Source organism: Pituophis catenifer, unplaced genomic scaffold (genome assembly GCF_029215685.1).
Source record: "Pituophis catenifer annectens isolate HBS135680 unplaced genomic scaffold, rPitCat1.0.hap2 SCAF_4, whole genome shotgun sequence".
NCBI lineage: Eukaryota > Metazoa > Chordata > Lepidosauria > Squamata > Colubridae > Pituophis > Pituophis catenifer.
This window is the reverse complement of record NW_027256884.1, coordinates 130195333-130214354: the sequence shown is the minus strand read 5'-3', so window position 1 is coordinate 130214354 and position 19022 is coordinate 130195333. Positions and strand designations below refer to the sequence as shown.

Below are 19022 nucleotides of genomic sequence, written 5' to 3'. Positions count from 1 at the left end.
AGACACTTCAGGAGACATTTTTGTCGGAAACGGAATAAAATATATTCAGTGATTAGAAATAATAACCGTTGACAAACAGACGTGTGTTCCGTTTCCTGGTTTGCAGCTGACATAAAAAGGCAGAATGAATTTGAAAAAAGCAGGATTATTTTTTTTTCTCTCTAAACCCTCTGGGTCTGTTTTCTCTCAACAGCCAGCTCCTTTGAAAACCCTTTCAAGACATTTTCTCTCTCTCTCCTCTTCTCTTTATTCTCTCTCTCCCTCCCTCCCTCTCTTTCTCTCCCTCTCTCTCTGATTTTGTCAGCTGATCAGAGAAGAGAGCAGGGAATGTGAGTGTAGCAGAGGGTTGCATGGTGGGCTCCGAATCAGCCTGACCCTCACCCCACACAGGCAGACAGGGAGACCGTAAACAGCAGCCTGATCCAGGAAATACGCTCCCACCAACACTGACAGGAACGGCCACTGAGGACATAAACTGAATTAGAAGCTAAATTAAATTCCAGCGGCCGGCTGCACTAGGAAGAAAGGTTTAAGAAGCGAGGATGTTGCTGCTGGATCAGTCAGATGAGCAGCGTAGAAATTTGAGAGAGAGAGGGAGAGAGGGAGGGAGATACGACATAGATAAATGATAGATAGTCAGACAGATAATTTATAGAGAGAAAGATAATTAGGTAGGTAGGTAAGAGGATAGATAGATAAGTAAGTAGATAGACAGATATGAAAGAGAGAAATAGAGAGAGATGATAGATAGATAGATAGATAGATAGATAGATAGATAGATAGATAGATGATAGATAGATAGATAGATAGATAGATAGATAGATAGATAGATAGATAGATAGGATGGATGGAGAGACAGAGAGAGAGAGATGGATGGATGGATGGATGGATGGATGGATGGATGGATGGATGGATACCGTAGGTAGGTAGGTAAGTAGACAGACAGATGGATATGGATGGATGGATGGATGCATAGATAGATAGATAGATAGATAGATAGATAGATAGATAGATATGATGGATGGAGAGACAGAGAGAGAGAGATGGATGGATGGATGAATAGATGGATGGATGGATGGATGGATGGATGGATGGATGGATGGATGGATAGATATCGTAGGTAGGTAGGTAAGTAGACTGACAGATAGATATGGATGGATGGATGCATAGATAGATAGATAGATAGATAGATAGATAGATAGATAGATAGATAGATATGGATGCATGCATAGATAGATAGATAGATAGATAGATAGATAGATAGATAGATAGATAGATAGATATGGATGGAGAGACAGAGACAGAGAGATGGATGGATAGATACTGTAGGTAGACACAGATAGACAGATATGGATGGATAGATAGATATGGACGGGTAAGAGAGATAGATGAGATAGAGAAATTGGATGGATGGATGGATAGAGATGATAGATAGATAGATAGATAGATAGATAGATAGATAGATAGATAGATAGATATAGATGAAAGAGAGATAATTTGATTGATTGATTGATTGATTGATTGGTAAGTAGATGAGAGATATACAGATGAGGGAGATGATAGATACAAGAATAACAAAGGTGGAAGGGACCTTGGAGGTCTTCTTGTCCAACTCCCTGCTGAAGCAGGAAACCCTATACTTTTTCAGACTTATGATTCTCCAATCTTTTCTTAAATAGACAGATAGAGGGGGAGAGAGAGAGATAGTAAGAGAAACTCATGCTAAATCTGTCTTTAATGACTCTGTTCCCTTGCTCCTGAGGAACAGATGAAATCTCCCTCCTGTCTTGCCAAGGTGACTTCTGTTCTGGCTAATTGATGCCCTCTCTGTCCCTTTTGTCCCCTGGCAGCTCACCGTTTACCTGGGCAAGAGAGACTTTGTCGACCACATAGATCTCGTCGACCCAGTTGGTAAGTGGAGTTGTCGGATCTCCGTCAAGTAACCAAGATCAGAATTTTCGGACGGAGAGGAAGGATGCTCCCCACTTGGACCCAAAGCTAAGCAGAATTGGGGGGGGATGTCCAGAGGAAGGGGTGCCCTCCAGTGGTGGGTTCCAATTGGCTTTACTACTGGTTCTCTTTGTGCATGTGTTTCATGCACGATCGCTGCTCCGCCCAAGCACGTTAGGTATCTGCCCAGCTGAGGTGTGGCAATCCACTCTGCCGCACCTATCAGCTGGGCTAAAAAAGAAGAAATAAAGGTAGGAATAACATGGGGGCAGGCGGGAGGGCCCAGCTCCCGGACAAAGAGAACCGGTTCGGTGACGTCACATCGTCACCGCTGCCGGCTTGGCTGAACCGGGCCAAACCGGGAGGAACCTACCACTGGTGCCCTCCCTTGAAGATGATCCAGGTGTTCTGTCTCCGTCTCACACACACACACAAACAGACAGCCGGGGGTTAAATAAACTGGCAGACAACCAATTCTTCCGATAAGACGCTTGGCAGCAACCCAGTAGCTGCTTGCCAAGAACTTTTACTCAATAAACAAAATACCCACAGTCAAGAATTGTCCAGTTCGTAAAATAAATCCAAGGCCGATAATGTTGTTTCCAAAGATGCAATGTGACTTGATAGTAGTTAGTTTTGTCCGTCACAGAGTCTGAATGGCCACCTCACCCCCTTTTATACCCTGAGGGGTGTGGTCCAGTGACTCAGCCTAATCTCGGGCACGCCTTTTCTTCTGTTGCGCGCGCTTATCTCTGTGACGCTGCCGAGGATCCAGCCAAGACTCATTTCCCTCATCACTGTCCATCTGTGGTTGCGTGGACATGCTTGGCCCCGGCCCTATCTCTTGCCCTTCGGCGGACACCGAAGGCATTGCCAGAGAGGAGGGTCCTGGAGAGGGAGGCCTTGCCAACTCCTCTCCTTCACTCTCGGAGTCCTCTCCTGCCAATGACACAGGCTCAGGTAACGGAGCCACAACAGCTGATCACAGGATTTCAGGACATTGCAACGGTCATAAATACGAATCAATTGCCAAGCGTCCGAATTTTGATCACGCGACTATGGGGATGCCACAATGGTCGCAAGGGTGAAAAACGGTCGTAAGTCGCTTTTTGCAGTGCCGTTGTAACTTTGAACAGTTACTGAACAAACTGTTGTAAGTCAACAACAGTATTTCAGGGGTGAAATCCAGCAGGTTCAGACAGGTTCTAGAGAACCAGCAGTGGAAATTTTGAGTAGTTCAGAGAACCGGCAAATACCACCTCTGGCTGGCCCCAGAGTGGGGTGGGAATGGGGATTTTACAATATCCTCCCCCCAGGAGTGGGGAGGGAATGGGGATTTTGCAGTATCCTTCCCCTGCCATGCCCACCAAGCCACGCCACGCCCACCACGCCACACCCACAGAACCGGTAGTAAAAAAAATTGGATTTCACCACTGCTGTATTTCCACTTGGAACTTCTCATTTTTGTGACCCTGTTCTTTCTGCAGATGGTGTCGTCTTGGTGGATCCGGAATATTTAAAAGAGCGGAAAGGTAAAATAATTTATGATTTCTTCTTAAATGTATTCTTCAATTTCACTACCTCAGAATTACAGGGTTCTATGGGTGTCGCGACCATTTTTTGGGAAATGAGTCTTAAACAATTGAAAAATGGTACTGGGTACCCCATTGTACGTAGAAGGAAAAATTTTGGTATGTGAGCCTACCAACAAATAGTGCATGCAAGAAAAAAAAATGAGGCCGATGGCAACTCATCTTATACTGGAGGCTCCGAATATCAGATAGATATAGAATAGAATAGAATTCTTTATTGGCCAAGTGTGATGGGACACAGAAGGAATTTGTCTTTGGTGCATAGGCTCTCAGTGTACATAAAAGAAAAGATACATTCGTCAAGAATCATAAAGTACAACACTTAATGATTGTCATAGATAGATAGATGATAGATAGATAGATAGATAGATAGATAGATAGATAGATGGATGGATGGATGGATGGATGGATGGATGGATGGATAGATAGATAGATAGATAGATAGATAGATAGATAGATAGATGATAGATAGATAGATAGATAGATAGATAGATAGATAGATAGATGATAGATAGATAGATAGATAGATGATAGATAGATAGATAGAATAGAATTTTTTATTGGCCAAGTGTGATTGGACACACAAGGAATTTGTCTTTGGTGCATAGGCTCTCAGTGTACATAAAAGAAAAGATACATTTGTCAAGAATCATAAGGTACAACACTTAATGATTGTCATAGATAGATAGATAGATAGATAGATAGATAGATAGATAGATAGATAGATAGATAGATGGATGGATGGATGGATGGATGGATGGATGGATGGATGGATGGATGGATAGATAGATAGATAGATAGATAGATAGATAGATAGATAGATAGATAAATGGATAGATAGATAGATAGATAGATAGATAGATAGATAGATAGATAGATGATAGATAGATAGATAGATGATAGATAGATAGATAGAATAGAATTTTTTATTGGCCAAGTGTGATTGGACACACAAGGAATTTGTCTTTGGTGCATAAGCTCTCAGTGTACATAAAAGAAAAGATACGTTCGTCACGAATCATAAGGTACAACACTTAATGATAGTCATAGGGAACAAATAAGCAATCAAATCATACTAGGAAACAATCAATATAAATTGTAAGGATACCAGCAGCAAAATTACAGTCATACAGTCCTAAGTGGGAGGAGATGGGGTGGGAACGATGAGAAGATTAATAGTAGTGCAGACTTAGTGAATAGTTTGACAGTGTTGAGGGAAGTATTTGTTTAGCAGAGTGATGGCGTTCGGGGGAAAAAACTGTCTTTGTGTCTAGTTGTTCTGGTGTGCAGTGCTCTATAGCGTCGTTTTGAGGGTAGGAGTTGAAACAGTTTATGTCCAGGATGAGAGGGGCCTGTAGATATTTTCCCAGCCCTCTTTTTGACTCGTGCAGTAGACAGGTCCTCCATGGAAGGCAGGTTGGTGGCCATTGTTTTTTCTGCAGTTCTAATGATCCTCTGCAGTCTGTGTCTGTCTTGTTGGGTTGTAGAGCCAAACCAGACAATTATAGAGATGCAGATGACAGACTCCATCATTCCTCTGTAGAACTGGATCAGCAGCTCCTTGGGCAGTTTGGCCTTCTTGAGTTGGCACAGAAAGAACATTCTTCATTGTGCTTTTCTGATGACGTTTTTGATGTTGGGTGTCCATTTTAGGTCGTGAGATATGGTAGAACCTAGAAATTTGAAGGTCTCTACTGTTAATACTGTGTTGTCTAGTATTGTGAGAGGTGGAAGTATGGAAGGGTTTCTCCTAAAGTCTACCACCATTTCTATGGTTTTGAGTGTGTTCAGTTCCAGATTGTTCCGGTCGCACCACGAGGTTAGTTGTTCAACCTCTCGTCTGTATGCGGATTCATAATTGTCTCAAATGAGACTGATCACTGTTGTGTCCTCTGCAAACTTCAGTAGTTTGATAGATGGATCGTTTGAGATGCAGTCCTTGGTATACAGACAGAAGAGAAGTGGGGAGAGCACACAGCCTTGGGGGGGCCCTGTGCAGGTATCCGATGTGATATGAACTGTTGTAAGTCAAGGACTACTTGTCTCCGTGTGGTAGCTTCAGAGCTGAAGAAGCTTCCAATTCTGAATTCTGTAAGGTCTCCTTCCTGACTTTGGACCGCAGCTTTTGCCCCCTCTGTTGATTTCGGGGGTCTTCCCGGTGTTGTGGCTCCGTTGCCTGAGCCTAGGCTATCGACAGATGCAGACTCTGAGAGTGAGGGAGAGGAGTTGGCAAGGCCTCCCTCTCCAGGACCCTCCTCTCTGGCAATGCCTCCGGAGGACACCGAAGGCCAAGAGATAGGCTCAGAGCCAAGCACATCCCCGCAGCCACAGGTGGACAGCGACGAAGAAGATAAGTGCTGGCTGGACCCTCGCCAGAGGCGCAGGGAGAAGCGTGCGCAGCAGAGGGGAAGGCATGCCGGAGATTAGCTGAGTCACTGGACCACACCCCACAGGGTATAAATGTGGGTGTGGTGGCCGGTTCAGTTTGTGACGAGCAAAAACTAGAAATAATCCATGATCTCTGCGTTACTGGACTTTGCCTGCTTTATCGGACTGCATTTGGACTAATCCTTGTATTGCTGAAACTTTGCCTGCTTTATCGGAATGCTTGCAGTCTAATCTTTGTTTTGTGTGAGTAAAGTCTGAATTGGCAGCTAGCCACTGGGTTGCTGCCAGCTTTATCTTCAAAGAGTTTTGTCATGTGGCTTATTAACTCCGGGCCGTCTGTGTGGGTGCGTGTATGGGACGGGGACAGAACACCCGGCTTCTCTTGTTTCTCCTTGCAGTTTTCGTGACGTTGACCTGTGCTTTCCGTTACGGCCGTGAGGATCTGGACGTCCTGGGCCTCACCTTCCGCAAAGACCTCTTCGTCTCCAATGTCCAGGCTTTCCCTCCAGTGGCCGAAGAGAAGAAGCCCCTGACGAGGCTGCAGGAACGGCTGGTGAAGAAGCTGGGGGATCAGGCGTACCCTTTTACTTTCGAGGTACAACCCCGCTTCCCTTGGCACTCCTTTTGGCCTCCTGTTCCTGTCTCTGTAGCCTTGGTTGCGACGCTGCCTTAGATAAGGTGAAGTAGAGAATCTAAATGAGGTAGAATAGAATAGAGCTGGAAGGGACCTTGGTGGTCTTCTAGTCCAGCCCCCTGGTCAAGCAGGAGTTGGACTAGAAGACCTCCAAGGTCCCTTCCAACTTTGTCAATTCTATACTTGTGGGATGCTGTTAATGTACAGTGGTCTAAGGCACCCTGTTATTAAGATGGTTATTAAGACCAGCTGTCTGCAATTACTGCAAGTTCGAATCTCGCCAAGCTCAAGGTTGACTCAGCCTTCCATCCTTTCAAAGGGAGGTGAAATGAGGACCCAGTTTGTGGGGGCAATAAGCTGACTTTGTATAAAATATACAAAAGGATGAAGGCTATTGCTTAACGCATTGTAAGCCGCCAAGGAAGCGGATCCTTGGATAGAGAGAGGGAAGAAGTTTAAAGAACAAAAAGCAATCTGTAAAATTGTGAATTGATGTGAAGGAAGCAAAGGGGATGTCAAGTTTCGAGGTCGTCTCAAATAAATTGCATTTCAAACAAAGTCTTTGAAGAAAAACTCCTATTTGTTAAGCACGACATTCTAAACCCGACTCCAAACAAAGCCAACACTGACTTCCAGCCCCAAAACCCTCCCATTCCGTTCCCCACTCCCCTGCACTCATTGGCCATCTTCCAAGTCATTCAACCCCTAATCTACTCCAGCTCAAAGGAATTTCCCCCCTCCCATCCCATCTCCTAGGGGATATTATCTCCAGGGAAAATAAGTAGGTGAAAAGTCAAACGTCCCTTTCCAGACGCCTCCGCTTCTCCTTCTTATGTCAGCACTAGAGTAAATGCAGGTTGAAGTGCTGACAGAGGGTTTGTAGGACATTGAACAGCATAATGAGTAGGATTGACGTAAACTACAAATAGCTGTTCTCCTTTCTTTCTTTCTTTCTTTCTTTCTTTCTTTCTTTCTTTCTTTCTTTCTTTCTTTCTTTCTTATCTTTCATTTCTTTGATGTGCAATATTGTCTCTTTTTCTGCTCTCTGCCTGAGGTTGCTGCATTAATAGGATGGCAAGGTTTGCGTTGTGGGGGACAACAACACAAATTGTTCCTTGCTTGCGTTTTGCAACCAGGCTGTGCAAGTGGGATTTTGCCTTTACTGGGGGGGGTGTTTTGATTTTTCCGTTTGCGTTTGTTTTGCACAGATTCCTCCCAATCTCCCCTGCTCCGTGACGCTGCAGCCCGGCCCAGAGGACACTGGGAAGGTAGGTAAGGGGCAAGGGGGATGTCCAGTGGATAGAGGATCCCTAGAACTAGAGTGGGGGAGGCGGGAGAAGAATCTGTGGCATCTAGCAAAGCTCTGGGTGCTTTCAGACGCTTCAAAAAGCTGCTCAGAAAGCTGCACTAATATTGCTTGTGTAGTGGGAAGTGAGAACAACCTTGGGAGACAGAAGGAAGAGCTGCAGACTAGGCAGACAGTTGGATAAGGGGCTGCTGAGCCCTCAGCAGAAATGAAAAGAAAGAGAGAGAGAGAGGGAAAGAAGAAAGAAAGAAAGAAAGAAAGAAAGAAAGAAAGAAAGAAAGAAAGAAAGAAAGAAAGGAAGGAAGGAAGGAAGGAAGGAAGGAAGGAAGGAAGAAAGAAAGAAAGAAAGAAAGAAAGAAAGAAAGAAAGAAAGAAAGAGAAAGAAAGAAAGAAAGAAAGAAAGAGAAAGAAAGAAAGAAAGAAAGAGGGAGGGAGGGAGGGAGGGAGGGAGGGAGGAAGGAAGGAAGGACAGAAGGGAGGGAAGGAGGAAGGAAAGAGAAAGGGAAGGGAAGGAAGTAAAGAAGGAAGAAGAGAGAGAGAAAGAAAGAGGGAGGGAGGGAAGGAAGGAAGGAAGAAGAGAGAGATAGAAAGAAAGAGGGAGAGAGGGAGAGAGGGAGGGAAGGAAGAAAGGACAGGAGGGAGGGAGGAAGGAAAGAGAAAGGGAAGGGAAGGAAGGAAAGAAGGAAAGAGAGAGAGAAAGAAAGAAAGGGAGGGAGAGAGGGAAGGAAGGAGGAAGGAAAGAGAAAGGGAAGGGAAGGAAGGAAAGAAAGAAGAAGAGAGAGAAAGAAAGAAAGGGAGGGAAGGAAGGAAGGAAGAAGAGAGAAAGAAAGAAACAGGGAGGGAGGGAAGGAAGGACAGAAGGGAGGGAAGGAGGAAGGAAAGAGAAAGGGATGGGAAGGAAGGAAAGAAAGAAGAAGAGAGAGAGAAAGAAAGAAACAGGGAGGGAAGGAAGGACAGAAGGGAGGGAAGGAGGAAGGAAAGAGAAAAGGAAGGGAAGGAAGGAAAGAAGGAAGAAGAGAGAGAGAAAGAGGGAGGGAGGGAGGAAGGAAAAAAGGAAGAAGAGAGAGAGAGAGAGAAAGAAAGAAAGAAAGAAAGAAAGAAAGAAAGAAAGAAAAGAAAAGAAAAGAAAGAAGGAATTACCAATCTTTATTGATGAGGAGTAAAACTAGCGGAGCTTTAATCTTTAAGATGAAAGATTATACAGGTAGTCCTCAATTTACAACCATCCATTTAGTGACCATTTGAACTTACAACAGCGCTCAAAAAAGTGATTTAAAGCCGTTCCTCGCACTTACAACTGTCACAGGATCCCCCGCGACCATGTGATCAAAATTTGAGCTCTTGGCAACCACCGTATATCTGCGATGTTTGCAGCATCCCGCGATCCTCATTTTGCGACCTTCCCCACAGGCTTCCGACAGGCAAAGTCAATGGGGGGGGAGGGAAAGCCTGATTCGCTTAACGACCACACAGCTCACTTAACAACTGGAGTGGTTGGCTTAACAACCGTGGCAAAAAAAAAGTTGTAAAAATCGGGCATGGCTCACTTAGCGACAGAAATGCTGGTCCCTACCATGGTTGTAAGCCGAGGTCTATCGGTACTGCTTGTGGCTTTCTCAAAAGAAGGTGTTTCCTAGTGAAACGGTCCTGATGTCCTAGCATCGTAGGGTTGGGTGGGAGCTTAGAGGTCTTATAGTCTGACCCCCCCTCTCTCGAAGCCTAGCTTCATATCTGGCCCATTCTCGCTTTTAGGCTTGCGGGGTGGACTACGAGGTCAAAGCCTTCTGCGCGGAGAATTTGGAGGAGAAGATTCACAAGAGGTAGGCCAGCCAACCTCGTTGTAACCAACCTGTTGTATGTTACCTGATTTCCGTGGCTTCGGTGGTCGGTGGAGTGTTGGGCGAGTGGCCTGCGGGGCCTCCGAATCTTCATCTATATCAGGGGTCTCCAACCTTGGCAACTTTAAGACTTGTGGACTTCAACTCCCAGAGTTCCTCAGCCAGCTTTGCAATATCCTTCCTCCGGGAGTGGGGAGGGAATGGGGATTTTGCAGTATCCTTCCCCTGCCACGCCCACCAAGCCACACCCACCAAGCCACACCACACCCACCAAGCCACACCATGCCCACCAAGCCACTCCCACAGAACCGGTAGTAAAAAAATTTGGATTTCACCACTGCTGCATACCAGTCAGGGGTGAAATGATCCCGGTTCGGACCGGATCGGGCAATCCGGTAGCGATTGTGGCAGGTGGTTCGGAGAACCGGTAGCGATGGCGGCGCGAGGCATGTGACGCAGTGCACGCACTTCCGAACCGGTAAGGAAAGTAACTAGATTTCACCCTTGATACCAGCATATCCCATTTGGGGATCCTGACTTCTGCAGTCCCAAGAGCTCAGAAGGGGAAGGCTGGAGTAAACATTTTGTAGGGTGACCTTGTCTGTCTTGTCCCCAATTGCTGCTGCAGGAACTCCGTGCGCCTGGTCATCCGCAAAGTCCAGTACGCGCCCGAGCGGCCTGGCCCGCAGCCCATGGCCGAGACTACCCGGCAATTCCTCATGTCCGACAAGCCCCTCCATTTAGAAGCATCGCTGGATAAAGAGGTACTTGAGTTGGGCGACGTCTCTTGGGGACTCCAAGGGAGGAGGTCCATTCTTGCTCCAGAGAGGTGGAATATCATCCAACAGTGCAGATCATTCTTGATTCCTGGTCCAGAATGGGTCCTACGGCCCTAGCAGAATTCTCTGTCTTTCTCCTAAAACACGACCCATCCCAAAAAGAAGGACCAGCACTAGGGGGGAAATTCAGCAGGTTCTGACAGGTTCTGGAGAACCGGTAGCAGAAATTTTGAGCAGTTTGGAGAACCGGCAAATACCACCTCTGACTGGCCCCAGAGTGGGGTGGGAATGTGGATTTTGCAGTATCCTTCCCCTGGAGTGGGGAGGGAATGGAGATTTTGCAGTATCCTTCACCTGGAGTGGGGGGGGAATGGGGATTTTGCAGTATTCTTCCTCTGGAGTGGGGTAGGAATGGGGATTTTGCAGTATCCTTCCCCTGGAGTGGGGTAGGAATGGGGATTCTGCAGTATCCTTCCCCTGGAGTGGGGTAGGAATGGAGATTTTGCAATATCCTTCCCCCAGGAGTGGGGAGGGAATGGAGATTTTGCAGTATCCTTTCCCTGGAGTGGGGTGGGAATGGGGATTTTACAATATCCTTCTCCCTGGAGTGGGGTAGGAATGGGGATTTTGCAATATCCTTCCCCCAGGAGTGGGGAGGGAATGGAGATTTTGCAGTATCCTTTCCCTGGAGTGGGGTGGGAATGGGGATTTTGCAGTATCCTTCCCCTGCAGTGGGGAAGGAATGGGGATTTTGCAATATCCTTCCCCTGGAGTGAGGTTGGAATGGAGATTTTGCAGTATCCTTCCCCTGGAGTGAGGTTGGAATGGAGATTTTACAATATCCTTCTCCCTGGAGTGGGGTGGGAATGGGGATTTTACAATATCCTTCTCCCTGGAGTGGGGAGGGAATGGGGATTTTGCAGTATCCTTCCCCTGCCACGCCCACCAAGCCACGCCCACAGAACCGGTAGTAAAAAAATTTGGATTGCACCACTGCCCACCAGTTTTGTGCGCATGCGTTAAAATTAAGCCCTACTCCCAAAATTTGGCCCTATTTAAGCGCAGGTATGACCAGGCTTGCCAGAGCGGACGATGGCAGGCTTTTTCGGGTGGACGGCTACTGGTAGCTAGAGTGACCGTTACAGGTAGGCAAGGGTGCGTGAGGTGCGTGGTGTTGTGGCTCCGTTACCGGAGCCTGTGTCATCGGCAGGAGAGGACTCCGAGAGTGAAGGAGAGGAGTTGGCAAGGCCTCCCTCTCCAGGACCCTCCTCTCTGGCAATGCCTTCGGTGTCCGCCGAAGGGCAAGAGATAGGGCCGGGGCCAAGCATGTCCACGCAGCCACAGATGGACAGTGATGAGGGTAATGAGTCTTGGCTGGATCCACGCCAGCGTCACAGAGATAAGCGCGCGCAACAGAAGAAAAGGCGTGCCCGAGTTTAGGCTGAGTCACTGGACCACACCCCACAGGGTATAAAAGGGAGCGTGGTGGCCAGTCAAACCTTGTGACGAACAAAGCTGAAAGCTTCCACGCCATTCTGCATTGCCGGACTTTTTGCTATAGACTTTGCTGGATTATCTCTGGACTTGATTGACTCCGTAATTATTGAGCTGTTTCTTTTGATGTACCAGGAGTGGGGAGAAGTTATCTCTCCTCTTCGTAAATAATAAACTCTTGGCAGGCAGCCACTAGGTTGTTGCCAAGTTCCGTTATCATAAGGAAAAGGATTTTGCCGGCTGGTTCGGTCTTTAACTCTTGAACGTCTGTTGGTGTGTGTGCATGTGGGACGGGGACAGAACACATGGGTTGCATCGGCTAGGAGGCCTAGCCGTTTTTTCGGGGGTCAAAAGAAAATAAGACCCAGTCGTATTTTCGAAGAAACACGGTATGGATTTGTGAAGTTGAGACCTTAGAAAGAGTGCAGAAAAGAGCCACAAAGATGATTAGGGGACTGGAGGCTAAAACATACGATGAACGGTTGCTGGAATTGGGTATGTCTAGTTCCGTGATGGCGAACCTATGGCACGCGTGCCACAGGTGGCACGCGTAGCCATGTCAGTGGGCACGCGAGCTCAGCTCCAGCGCGGCCTTCTGGGCCCACCAGAAGTAGGAAAACAGGCTGTTTCCTGCCTCCAGAGGGCCTTGGTGAGTGGTGGGGAAGGCCCGTTTTTTGCTGTCCCCAGCCTCCAGAGCCTTTCTAGGAGTCTGGGGAGGGCGAAAATGGCCTTCCCCATGTCTTGGAGGCCAGAAATGGCCCATTTGCCAACTTCCAGTAGGACAGGAAGATTGGTAAACGGGATGTTTTTGGCCTCTGGAGGGCCTCCGGGGGGTGGGGAAGGCTGTTTTCCTCCCTCCCCAGACTCCTAGAAAGGCTCTGGAGCCAGGTGAGAGAGAAAAATGGGCCTACTGGGCCATTGCATGCCGGGAGCATGCACGGGGCACATAGAATTATGGGTGTGGGCACGCGCACACATGACACCACCCCCTGCCACCCCTTTCCTGGCACGCGATGGCAAAAAGGTTAGCCATCACTGGTCTAGTTTAATGCAAAGAAGGACCAGGGGAGACATGATAGCAGGGTCCCAATATCTCAGGGCCTGCCACAAGGAAGAGGGAGTCGAGCTATTCTCCAAAGTACCTGAAGGCAGGACAAGAAGCAAAGGATGGAAACTAAGCAAAGAGAGAAGCAACTTCGAACTAAGGGGAAATTTCCTGACTTTGAGAACAATCAATCAGTGGAACTGCTTGCCACCAGAATTTGTAGGTGCTCCAATCCTGGAGGTTTTCAAGAAGAGACTGGACAGCCATTTGTCTGAATGATAATGATATAGGTGTCAGCGTTCCAGCGCTGACATATGAAAGGAGAAGAGAAGCTTGAACTTTTGCCTATTTAATTCCTTTGAAGATTCTGTTTTCCTCGGAGATGGGAGGAAGGGGGGATATTCCTGTGATCTGACGGAGATGGGATGAGGAGAGTGGCTTGGAAGATAGCGAATGAGACGCAGAGAATTGGGGATCGGAAAGGGAGGGATTGGGGGGGCAAAGGTCAGTGCTGACTGCGAAAGAGCCAGGGACAGATCACTATGCTCAATAAAGAGAAAATTTCCTCAAAGATCGGCAGTTTGGAAATTCATTTATTTTGAGATAGCATCGAAACCTGACAATAGGATCTCCTGCTCGAGCAGGGGGGTGGACTAGAAGACCTCCAGGGTCCCTTCCAACTTTGTTATTCTGTTGTTCTGTTAAATTTCTCCAAATGTTTGTTTGTTTATAACCTTGGATACCTGGCTTGTACTGGCTGGGGCAGCCTTTTTTTAGGGGTGGGGGGGGGGCTCAGAAGATCTGGGTGGAATTGGGGATCCCTAGAAGAGGCTTTTCCATGATTGGAGAAGCTGAAGAAGAATTCCTGGGACCCCTTCTGAGGAGTTTCACCTTGAAGGCCTTCTCGCTTTGTGGCTTGTCTCCCCACAGATCTATTACCATGGAGAACCCATCAACGTGAATGTCCACGTGGACAAATAACACCAACAAGATGGTCAAGAAGATTAAAATCTCAGGTAAGGAGGAAGGTTCTCCTGCCTTGGCCTCTGGTGGTGGCATCAAGGTCCTCCCACGTAGGAGCTGATCCTCCTCCAGGGTGGGGACACAGGAAGGTTCTGCAGAGTTGTGGGTGGGAAATGGAGCTTACTTGTCCAGGATTGGGAGTCTGGGTGGACGGCATGAGGTCATCAGGAGTTATTTTGTCCCTTGCGTCCCTAAAGGGAAGAGGGCAGGGAGAGGGAGGGAGGGACATGAAAATCCAGAGAACTTGGAATCCAAGACCTTGATCTGAACCAAGGTCAGACGGTGGAATTAGCGAGGGAGGGTCCTGTTTTTACGTGCACTTAGTTTACATACATAGGTATACAGTTTTTAAACATACATAGTCCATGAAACAAAATCTATCTGTCCAGCTACATTTCTCTTCTCTTCTCTTCTCTTCTCTTCTCTCTTCTCTCTTCTCTTCTCTTCTCTTCTCTTCCTCTTCTCTCTCTTCCTCTCCTCTCCTCTCCTATCCTCTCCTATTCTATTCCTATTCTTTTCTATTCTATTCTATTCTATTCTATTCTATTCCTCTTCTCTTCTCTTCTCTCCTCTCCTCTCCTCTCCTCTCCTCTCCTCTCCTCTCCTCTCCTCTCCTCTCCTCTCCTCTCCTCTCCTCTTCTCTCCTCTCCTCTCCTCTCCTCTCCTCTCCTATTCTATTCTATTCTATTCTATTCTATTCCGTTCCTCTTCTCTTCTCTTCTCTTCTCTTCTCTTCTCTTCTCTTCTCTTCTCTTCTCTTCTCTTCTCTCCTATTCTATTCTATTCTGTTTTCTCTTCTCTTCTCTTCTCTTCTCTTCTCTTCTCTTCTCTCTATTCTATTCTATTCTATTCTATTCTATTCTATTCTATTCTATTCTATTCTATTCCGTTCCTCTTCTCTTCTCTTCTCTTCTCTTCTCTCTTTCTCTTCTCTTCTCTTCTCTTCCTCTCCTCTCCTCTCCTCTCCTCTCCTCTCCCCTCCTATTCTATTCTATCTATTCTATTCTATTCTATTCTATTCCGTTCCTCTTCTCTTCTCTTCTCTTCTCTTCTCTCTTCTCTTCTCTTCTCTTCTCTTCTCTTCTCTCCTATTCTATTCTATTCTGTTTTCTCTTCTCTTCTCTTCTCTTCTCTTCTCTTCTCTTCTCTTCTCTTCTCTCCTATTCTATTCTATTCTATTCTATTCTATTCTATTCCATTCCTCTTCTCTTCTCTTCTCTTCTCTTCTCTTCTCTTCTCTTCTCTTCTCTTCTCTTCTCTTCTCTTCTCTCTCTCTCTCTCCTCTCCCTCTCCTCTCCCTCTCCTCTTCTATTCTATTCTATTCTATTCTATTCTATTCTATTCTATTCTATTCCTCTTCTCTTCTCTTCTCTTCTCTTCTCTCCTCTCCTCTCCTCTCCTCTTCTCTTCTCTCCTATTCTATTCTATTCTATTCTATTCTATTCTATTCTATTCATTCTATTCCGTTCCTCTTCTCTTCTCTTCTCTTCTCTTCTCTTCTCTTCTCTTCTCTTCTCTTCTCTCCTATTCTATTCTATTCTGTTTTCTCTTCTCTTCTCTTCTCTTCTCTTCTCTTCTCTTCTCTTCTCTTCTCTTCTCTCCTATTCTATTCTATTCTATTCTATTCTATTCTATTCTATTCTATTCTATTCTATTCCGTTCCTCTTCTCTTCTCTTCTCTTCTCTTCTCTTCTCTTCTCTTCTCTTCTCTTCTCTTCTCTTCTCTTCTCTTCTCTGCTCTTCTCTTCTCTTCTCTTCTCTTCTCTCCTCTCCTCTCCTCTCCTATTCTATTCTATTCTGTTTTCTCTTCTCTTCTCTTCTCTTCTCTTCTCTTCTCTTCTCTTCTCTTCTCTCCTATTCTATTCTATTCTATTCTATTCTATTCTATTCTATTCTATTCTATTCTATTCTATTCTATTCTATTCCGTTCCTCTTCTCTTCTCTTCTCTTCTCTTCTCTTCTCTTCTCTTCTCTTCTCTTCTCTCTCTTCTCTTCTCTTCTCCTTATTCTATTATCCATCCTTCTCTCTTCCCTTCCCTTCCCTTCCCCTCCTCTTTTTTTTTTTTTTTAAATTTGATTTATATGCCGCCCTTCTCCGAAGACTCAGGGCGGCTTACAATGTGCTCAGCAATAGCCTTCATCCTTTTGTATATTTATACAAAGTCAGCTTATTGCCCCCACAAACTGGGTCCTCAATTTACCTACCTTAGAAAGGATGGAAGGCTGAGTCAACCCTGAGCCTTGGGGAGATTCGAACCCTGCAGTAATTGCAGGCAGCTGGTCTTAATAAGCTTAATAACAGGGTGCTTTAAACCCCTGTACCACCAAGGCTCTTCTCTTCTCCTCTTCCCTACCCTTCTGTTCCCTCTCTCCTTCCCTCCTTTCCTTCCTTCCTTCCTCCTCTCCTCTCTTCTCCTGTTCCCTTTTCTTTCCATTCCCTCCTCTCCCCACCTTTTCTATCCCTTCTTTTCTTTCCCTTCCTTCCTTCCCTCCCTCCACCCTCCCTCTCTCCTTCCTTCCTTCCCTCTCTTCTTTCCCCCTCCCTTTCCTTCCTTCCCTCCTCCTTCTCCTCTTCTTACAAAAGTAATTTTCTTTACATTTTCTTTCCTATTTTCTTTCTTTATTTCCCCCACCTTCTTTTAAATTCTTCATCTGCTGAGGTTCAGGACGTTGCCCCCAGGAGGGGTGTCCTTGGGGAGGTATGGTCAAATAAGGCAAGGTGGGACCACAATGGGGTGATCAAAGCTCCGCCCATTTTTCTTTTTTTTTTAAAAAAGGGAGGGCACTTCCATGACATCATCCGGGCTGCCATCTTGCCTTTTTTGACCACCCCTCACCGATAACCCAGGGTAGCTTCATGGACATTCTCCATCAGCTGGCTCAGAATCCCTCGGCACCCCCAAATGTGTGTCTTTCTCTTTCTGCTTGCTTTCCAGTTCGCCAGTATGCCGACATCTGCCTGTTCAACACTGCCCAGTATAAGTGCCCGGTGGCCGTGGAGGAAACTGAGTGAGTACCCAACTGGTGGGCACAGCTGCTGCCTGAGAGCAATAGGATAATAATAATTATAATAATTTTATTTCTATACCGCCCTTCTCCCGAAGGACTCAGGGTGGTGTACAGCCTATTTAAAAACACAAGACAAAACAACAGTTAAAAATTAAAATGATGGAATAGAATGGAGTGGAATGGAGTGGAAGCAGGGGTGAAATTAAAAAAAAAATCCCCTACCGGTTCTGTGGGTGTGGCTTATTGGGGGGAGGTCATGTGACTGGGTGGGCGTAGCCAACTCGACATCACTCACATCGAGGGGCTCCTCACCGGCCCCCTCCTCTGCCAACCACTCCTTGTCGCGAATGGCAGGAAAATGGGGAGGGGGAATATTCCTGCCTACCATCCTTCCTTCAGTCTGTGCTGAGATTGAGGAATGGATGACGGGCAGGAAAATCCCCTTCCCCATTCATGAAAACAGCTCCATTCCAGCTGCTCTCCCCCCCACGTCCCCCTCCCTCCTTAAAAGGGACAGGCTGCAGCAGCTCCGTTCTGAACGGAGGGAGAAAAGTTAGCATTCTCTCTGCTGCATTTAAAGTTAAATTCCGTGGAATATCGAGCGGCTGGAAGACGTGAGCGGCGACCAATGAGGAGTGATTACTACCAGTTCGGTGAACTGCTGCCAATAATCCCTAGCGGTTCGCCCGAACCGGTCTGAACCGGTAGGATTTCATCCAGGGGTGAAATGTAAAATTTGTTACTACCGGTTCTGTGGGAGTGGCTTCGTTGGGGGGGGGGGGTAATGTGATTGGGTGGGCTTGGCCAATTTTTTTTTTCTTTTTACTTTTCAAAGCATTTTTTTCTTTTTCTTTTTTAAATTTTTTATTATATTTTTATTGTTAAAGAATAACAGAAAGTTTGCTGCTCAAAGCATTTTTTCTAATGCTTTGAAAAGCCTCTGCCGATCAGGCAACTCAGCTGGGATCGTCAGAGACTTTTCAAAGCATTTTTTTTACCACCTCCTCGGCCAAGAGGTTGCAGAAAAACATGCTTTGAAAAGCCTCTGACGATCCCAGCTGAGCCGCGCGATCCTCAGAGGCTTTTTTTTTTTTACTTTTAAAAGCATTTTTTCATCGGAAGAGGTTGTAGAAAAAATGCTTTTAAAAGTAAAAAAAAAAAAAAGCCTCTGATGATCGTGCGGCTCAGCTGGGCATGGTGGTGGTGGGGGGCGCAGAGATTTTTGCTACCGGTTCTCCGAACCACCCGCTGCCATCACTACCAGATCGGGCGATCCGGTCCGAACCGGGAGCATTTCACCTCTGCTTTCACCCCTGAGTGGAAGTGAGAGTGAAATGGAATGGAATGGAATGGAATGGAGTGGAGTAGAAGTGGAGTGGAAGTGGAAGTGGAAGTGGAAGTGGAATAGAATAGAATAGAATAGAATAGAATAGAATAGAATAGAATAGAATAGAATAGAATAGAATAGAATAGAATAGAATAGAATAGAATAGAATATGAAATAATGAATAGGACAGAACAGAACAGAACAGAATAGAATAGAATATGGAATAATAGAATAGAATAGATGATAGGAAAGGATAGGAACAGAATAAGGAATAGAATAGAATGAAATAGGAATAGAATAGAATAGAATAGAATAGAATAGAATAGAATAGAATAGAATAGAATAGAATAGAATAGAATGCAGAATGCAGAATGGAATGGAATGGAATGGAATGGAATAGAATGCAGAATGGGATGGGATGGGATGGGATGGGATGGGATGGGATGGGATGGGATGGGATGGGATGGGATGGGATAGGACAGGATAGGATATTCTTTATCGGCCAAGTGTAATTAGACACACAAAGAATTTGTGCTTAGACACACAAGGATGGGCACATATGCAAGAATGTGCAAGATCTATGGACACTTTGGAGAAGTATTACTACATGCAGGTAGTCTTCGAGTTGCAACTAAAA

The 19022-nt window shown here is 46.0% G+C and overlaps 1 protein-coding gene across 1 annotated transcript in view; it reads left to right on the top strand.

The window, feature by feature from the left end:
* The window catches only part of ARRB1 (arrestin beta 1), a 65279-nt gene that overhangs the window by 39593 nt on the left and 6664 nt on the right, over positions 1-19022 (top strand). The window contains 9 exon segments of the mRNA XM_070943684.1: positions 1851-1911; positions 3438-3482; positions 6329-6525; positions 7773-7832; positions 9623-9690; positions 10337-10472; positions 13957-13998; positions 14000-14042; positions 16986-17058. Coding sequence (XP_070799785.1) covers positions 1851-1911; positions 3438-3482; positions 6329-6525; positions 7773-7832; positions 9623-9690; positions 10337-10472; positions 13957-13998; positions 14000-14042; positions 16986-17058 — 725 coding nt within the window.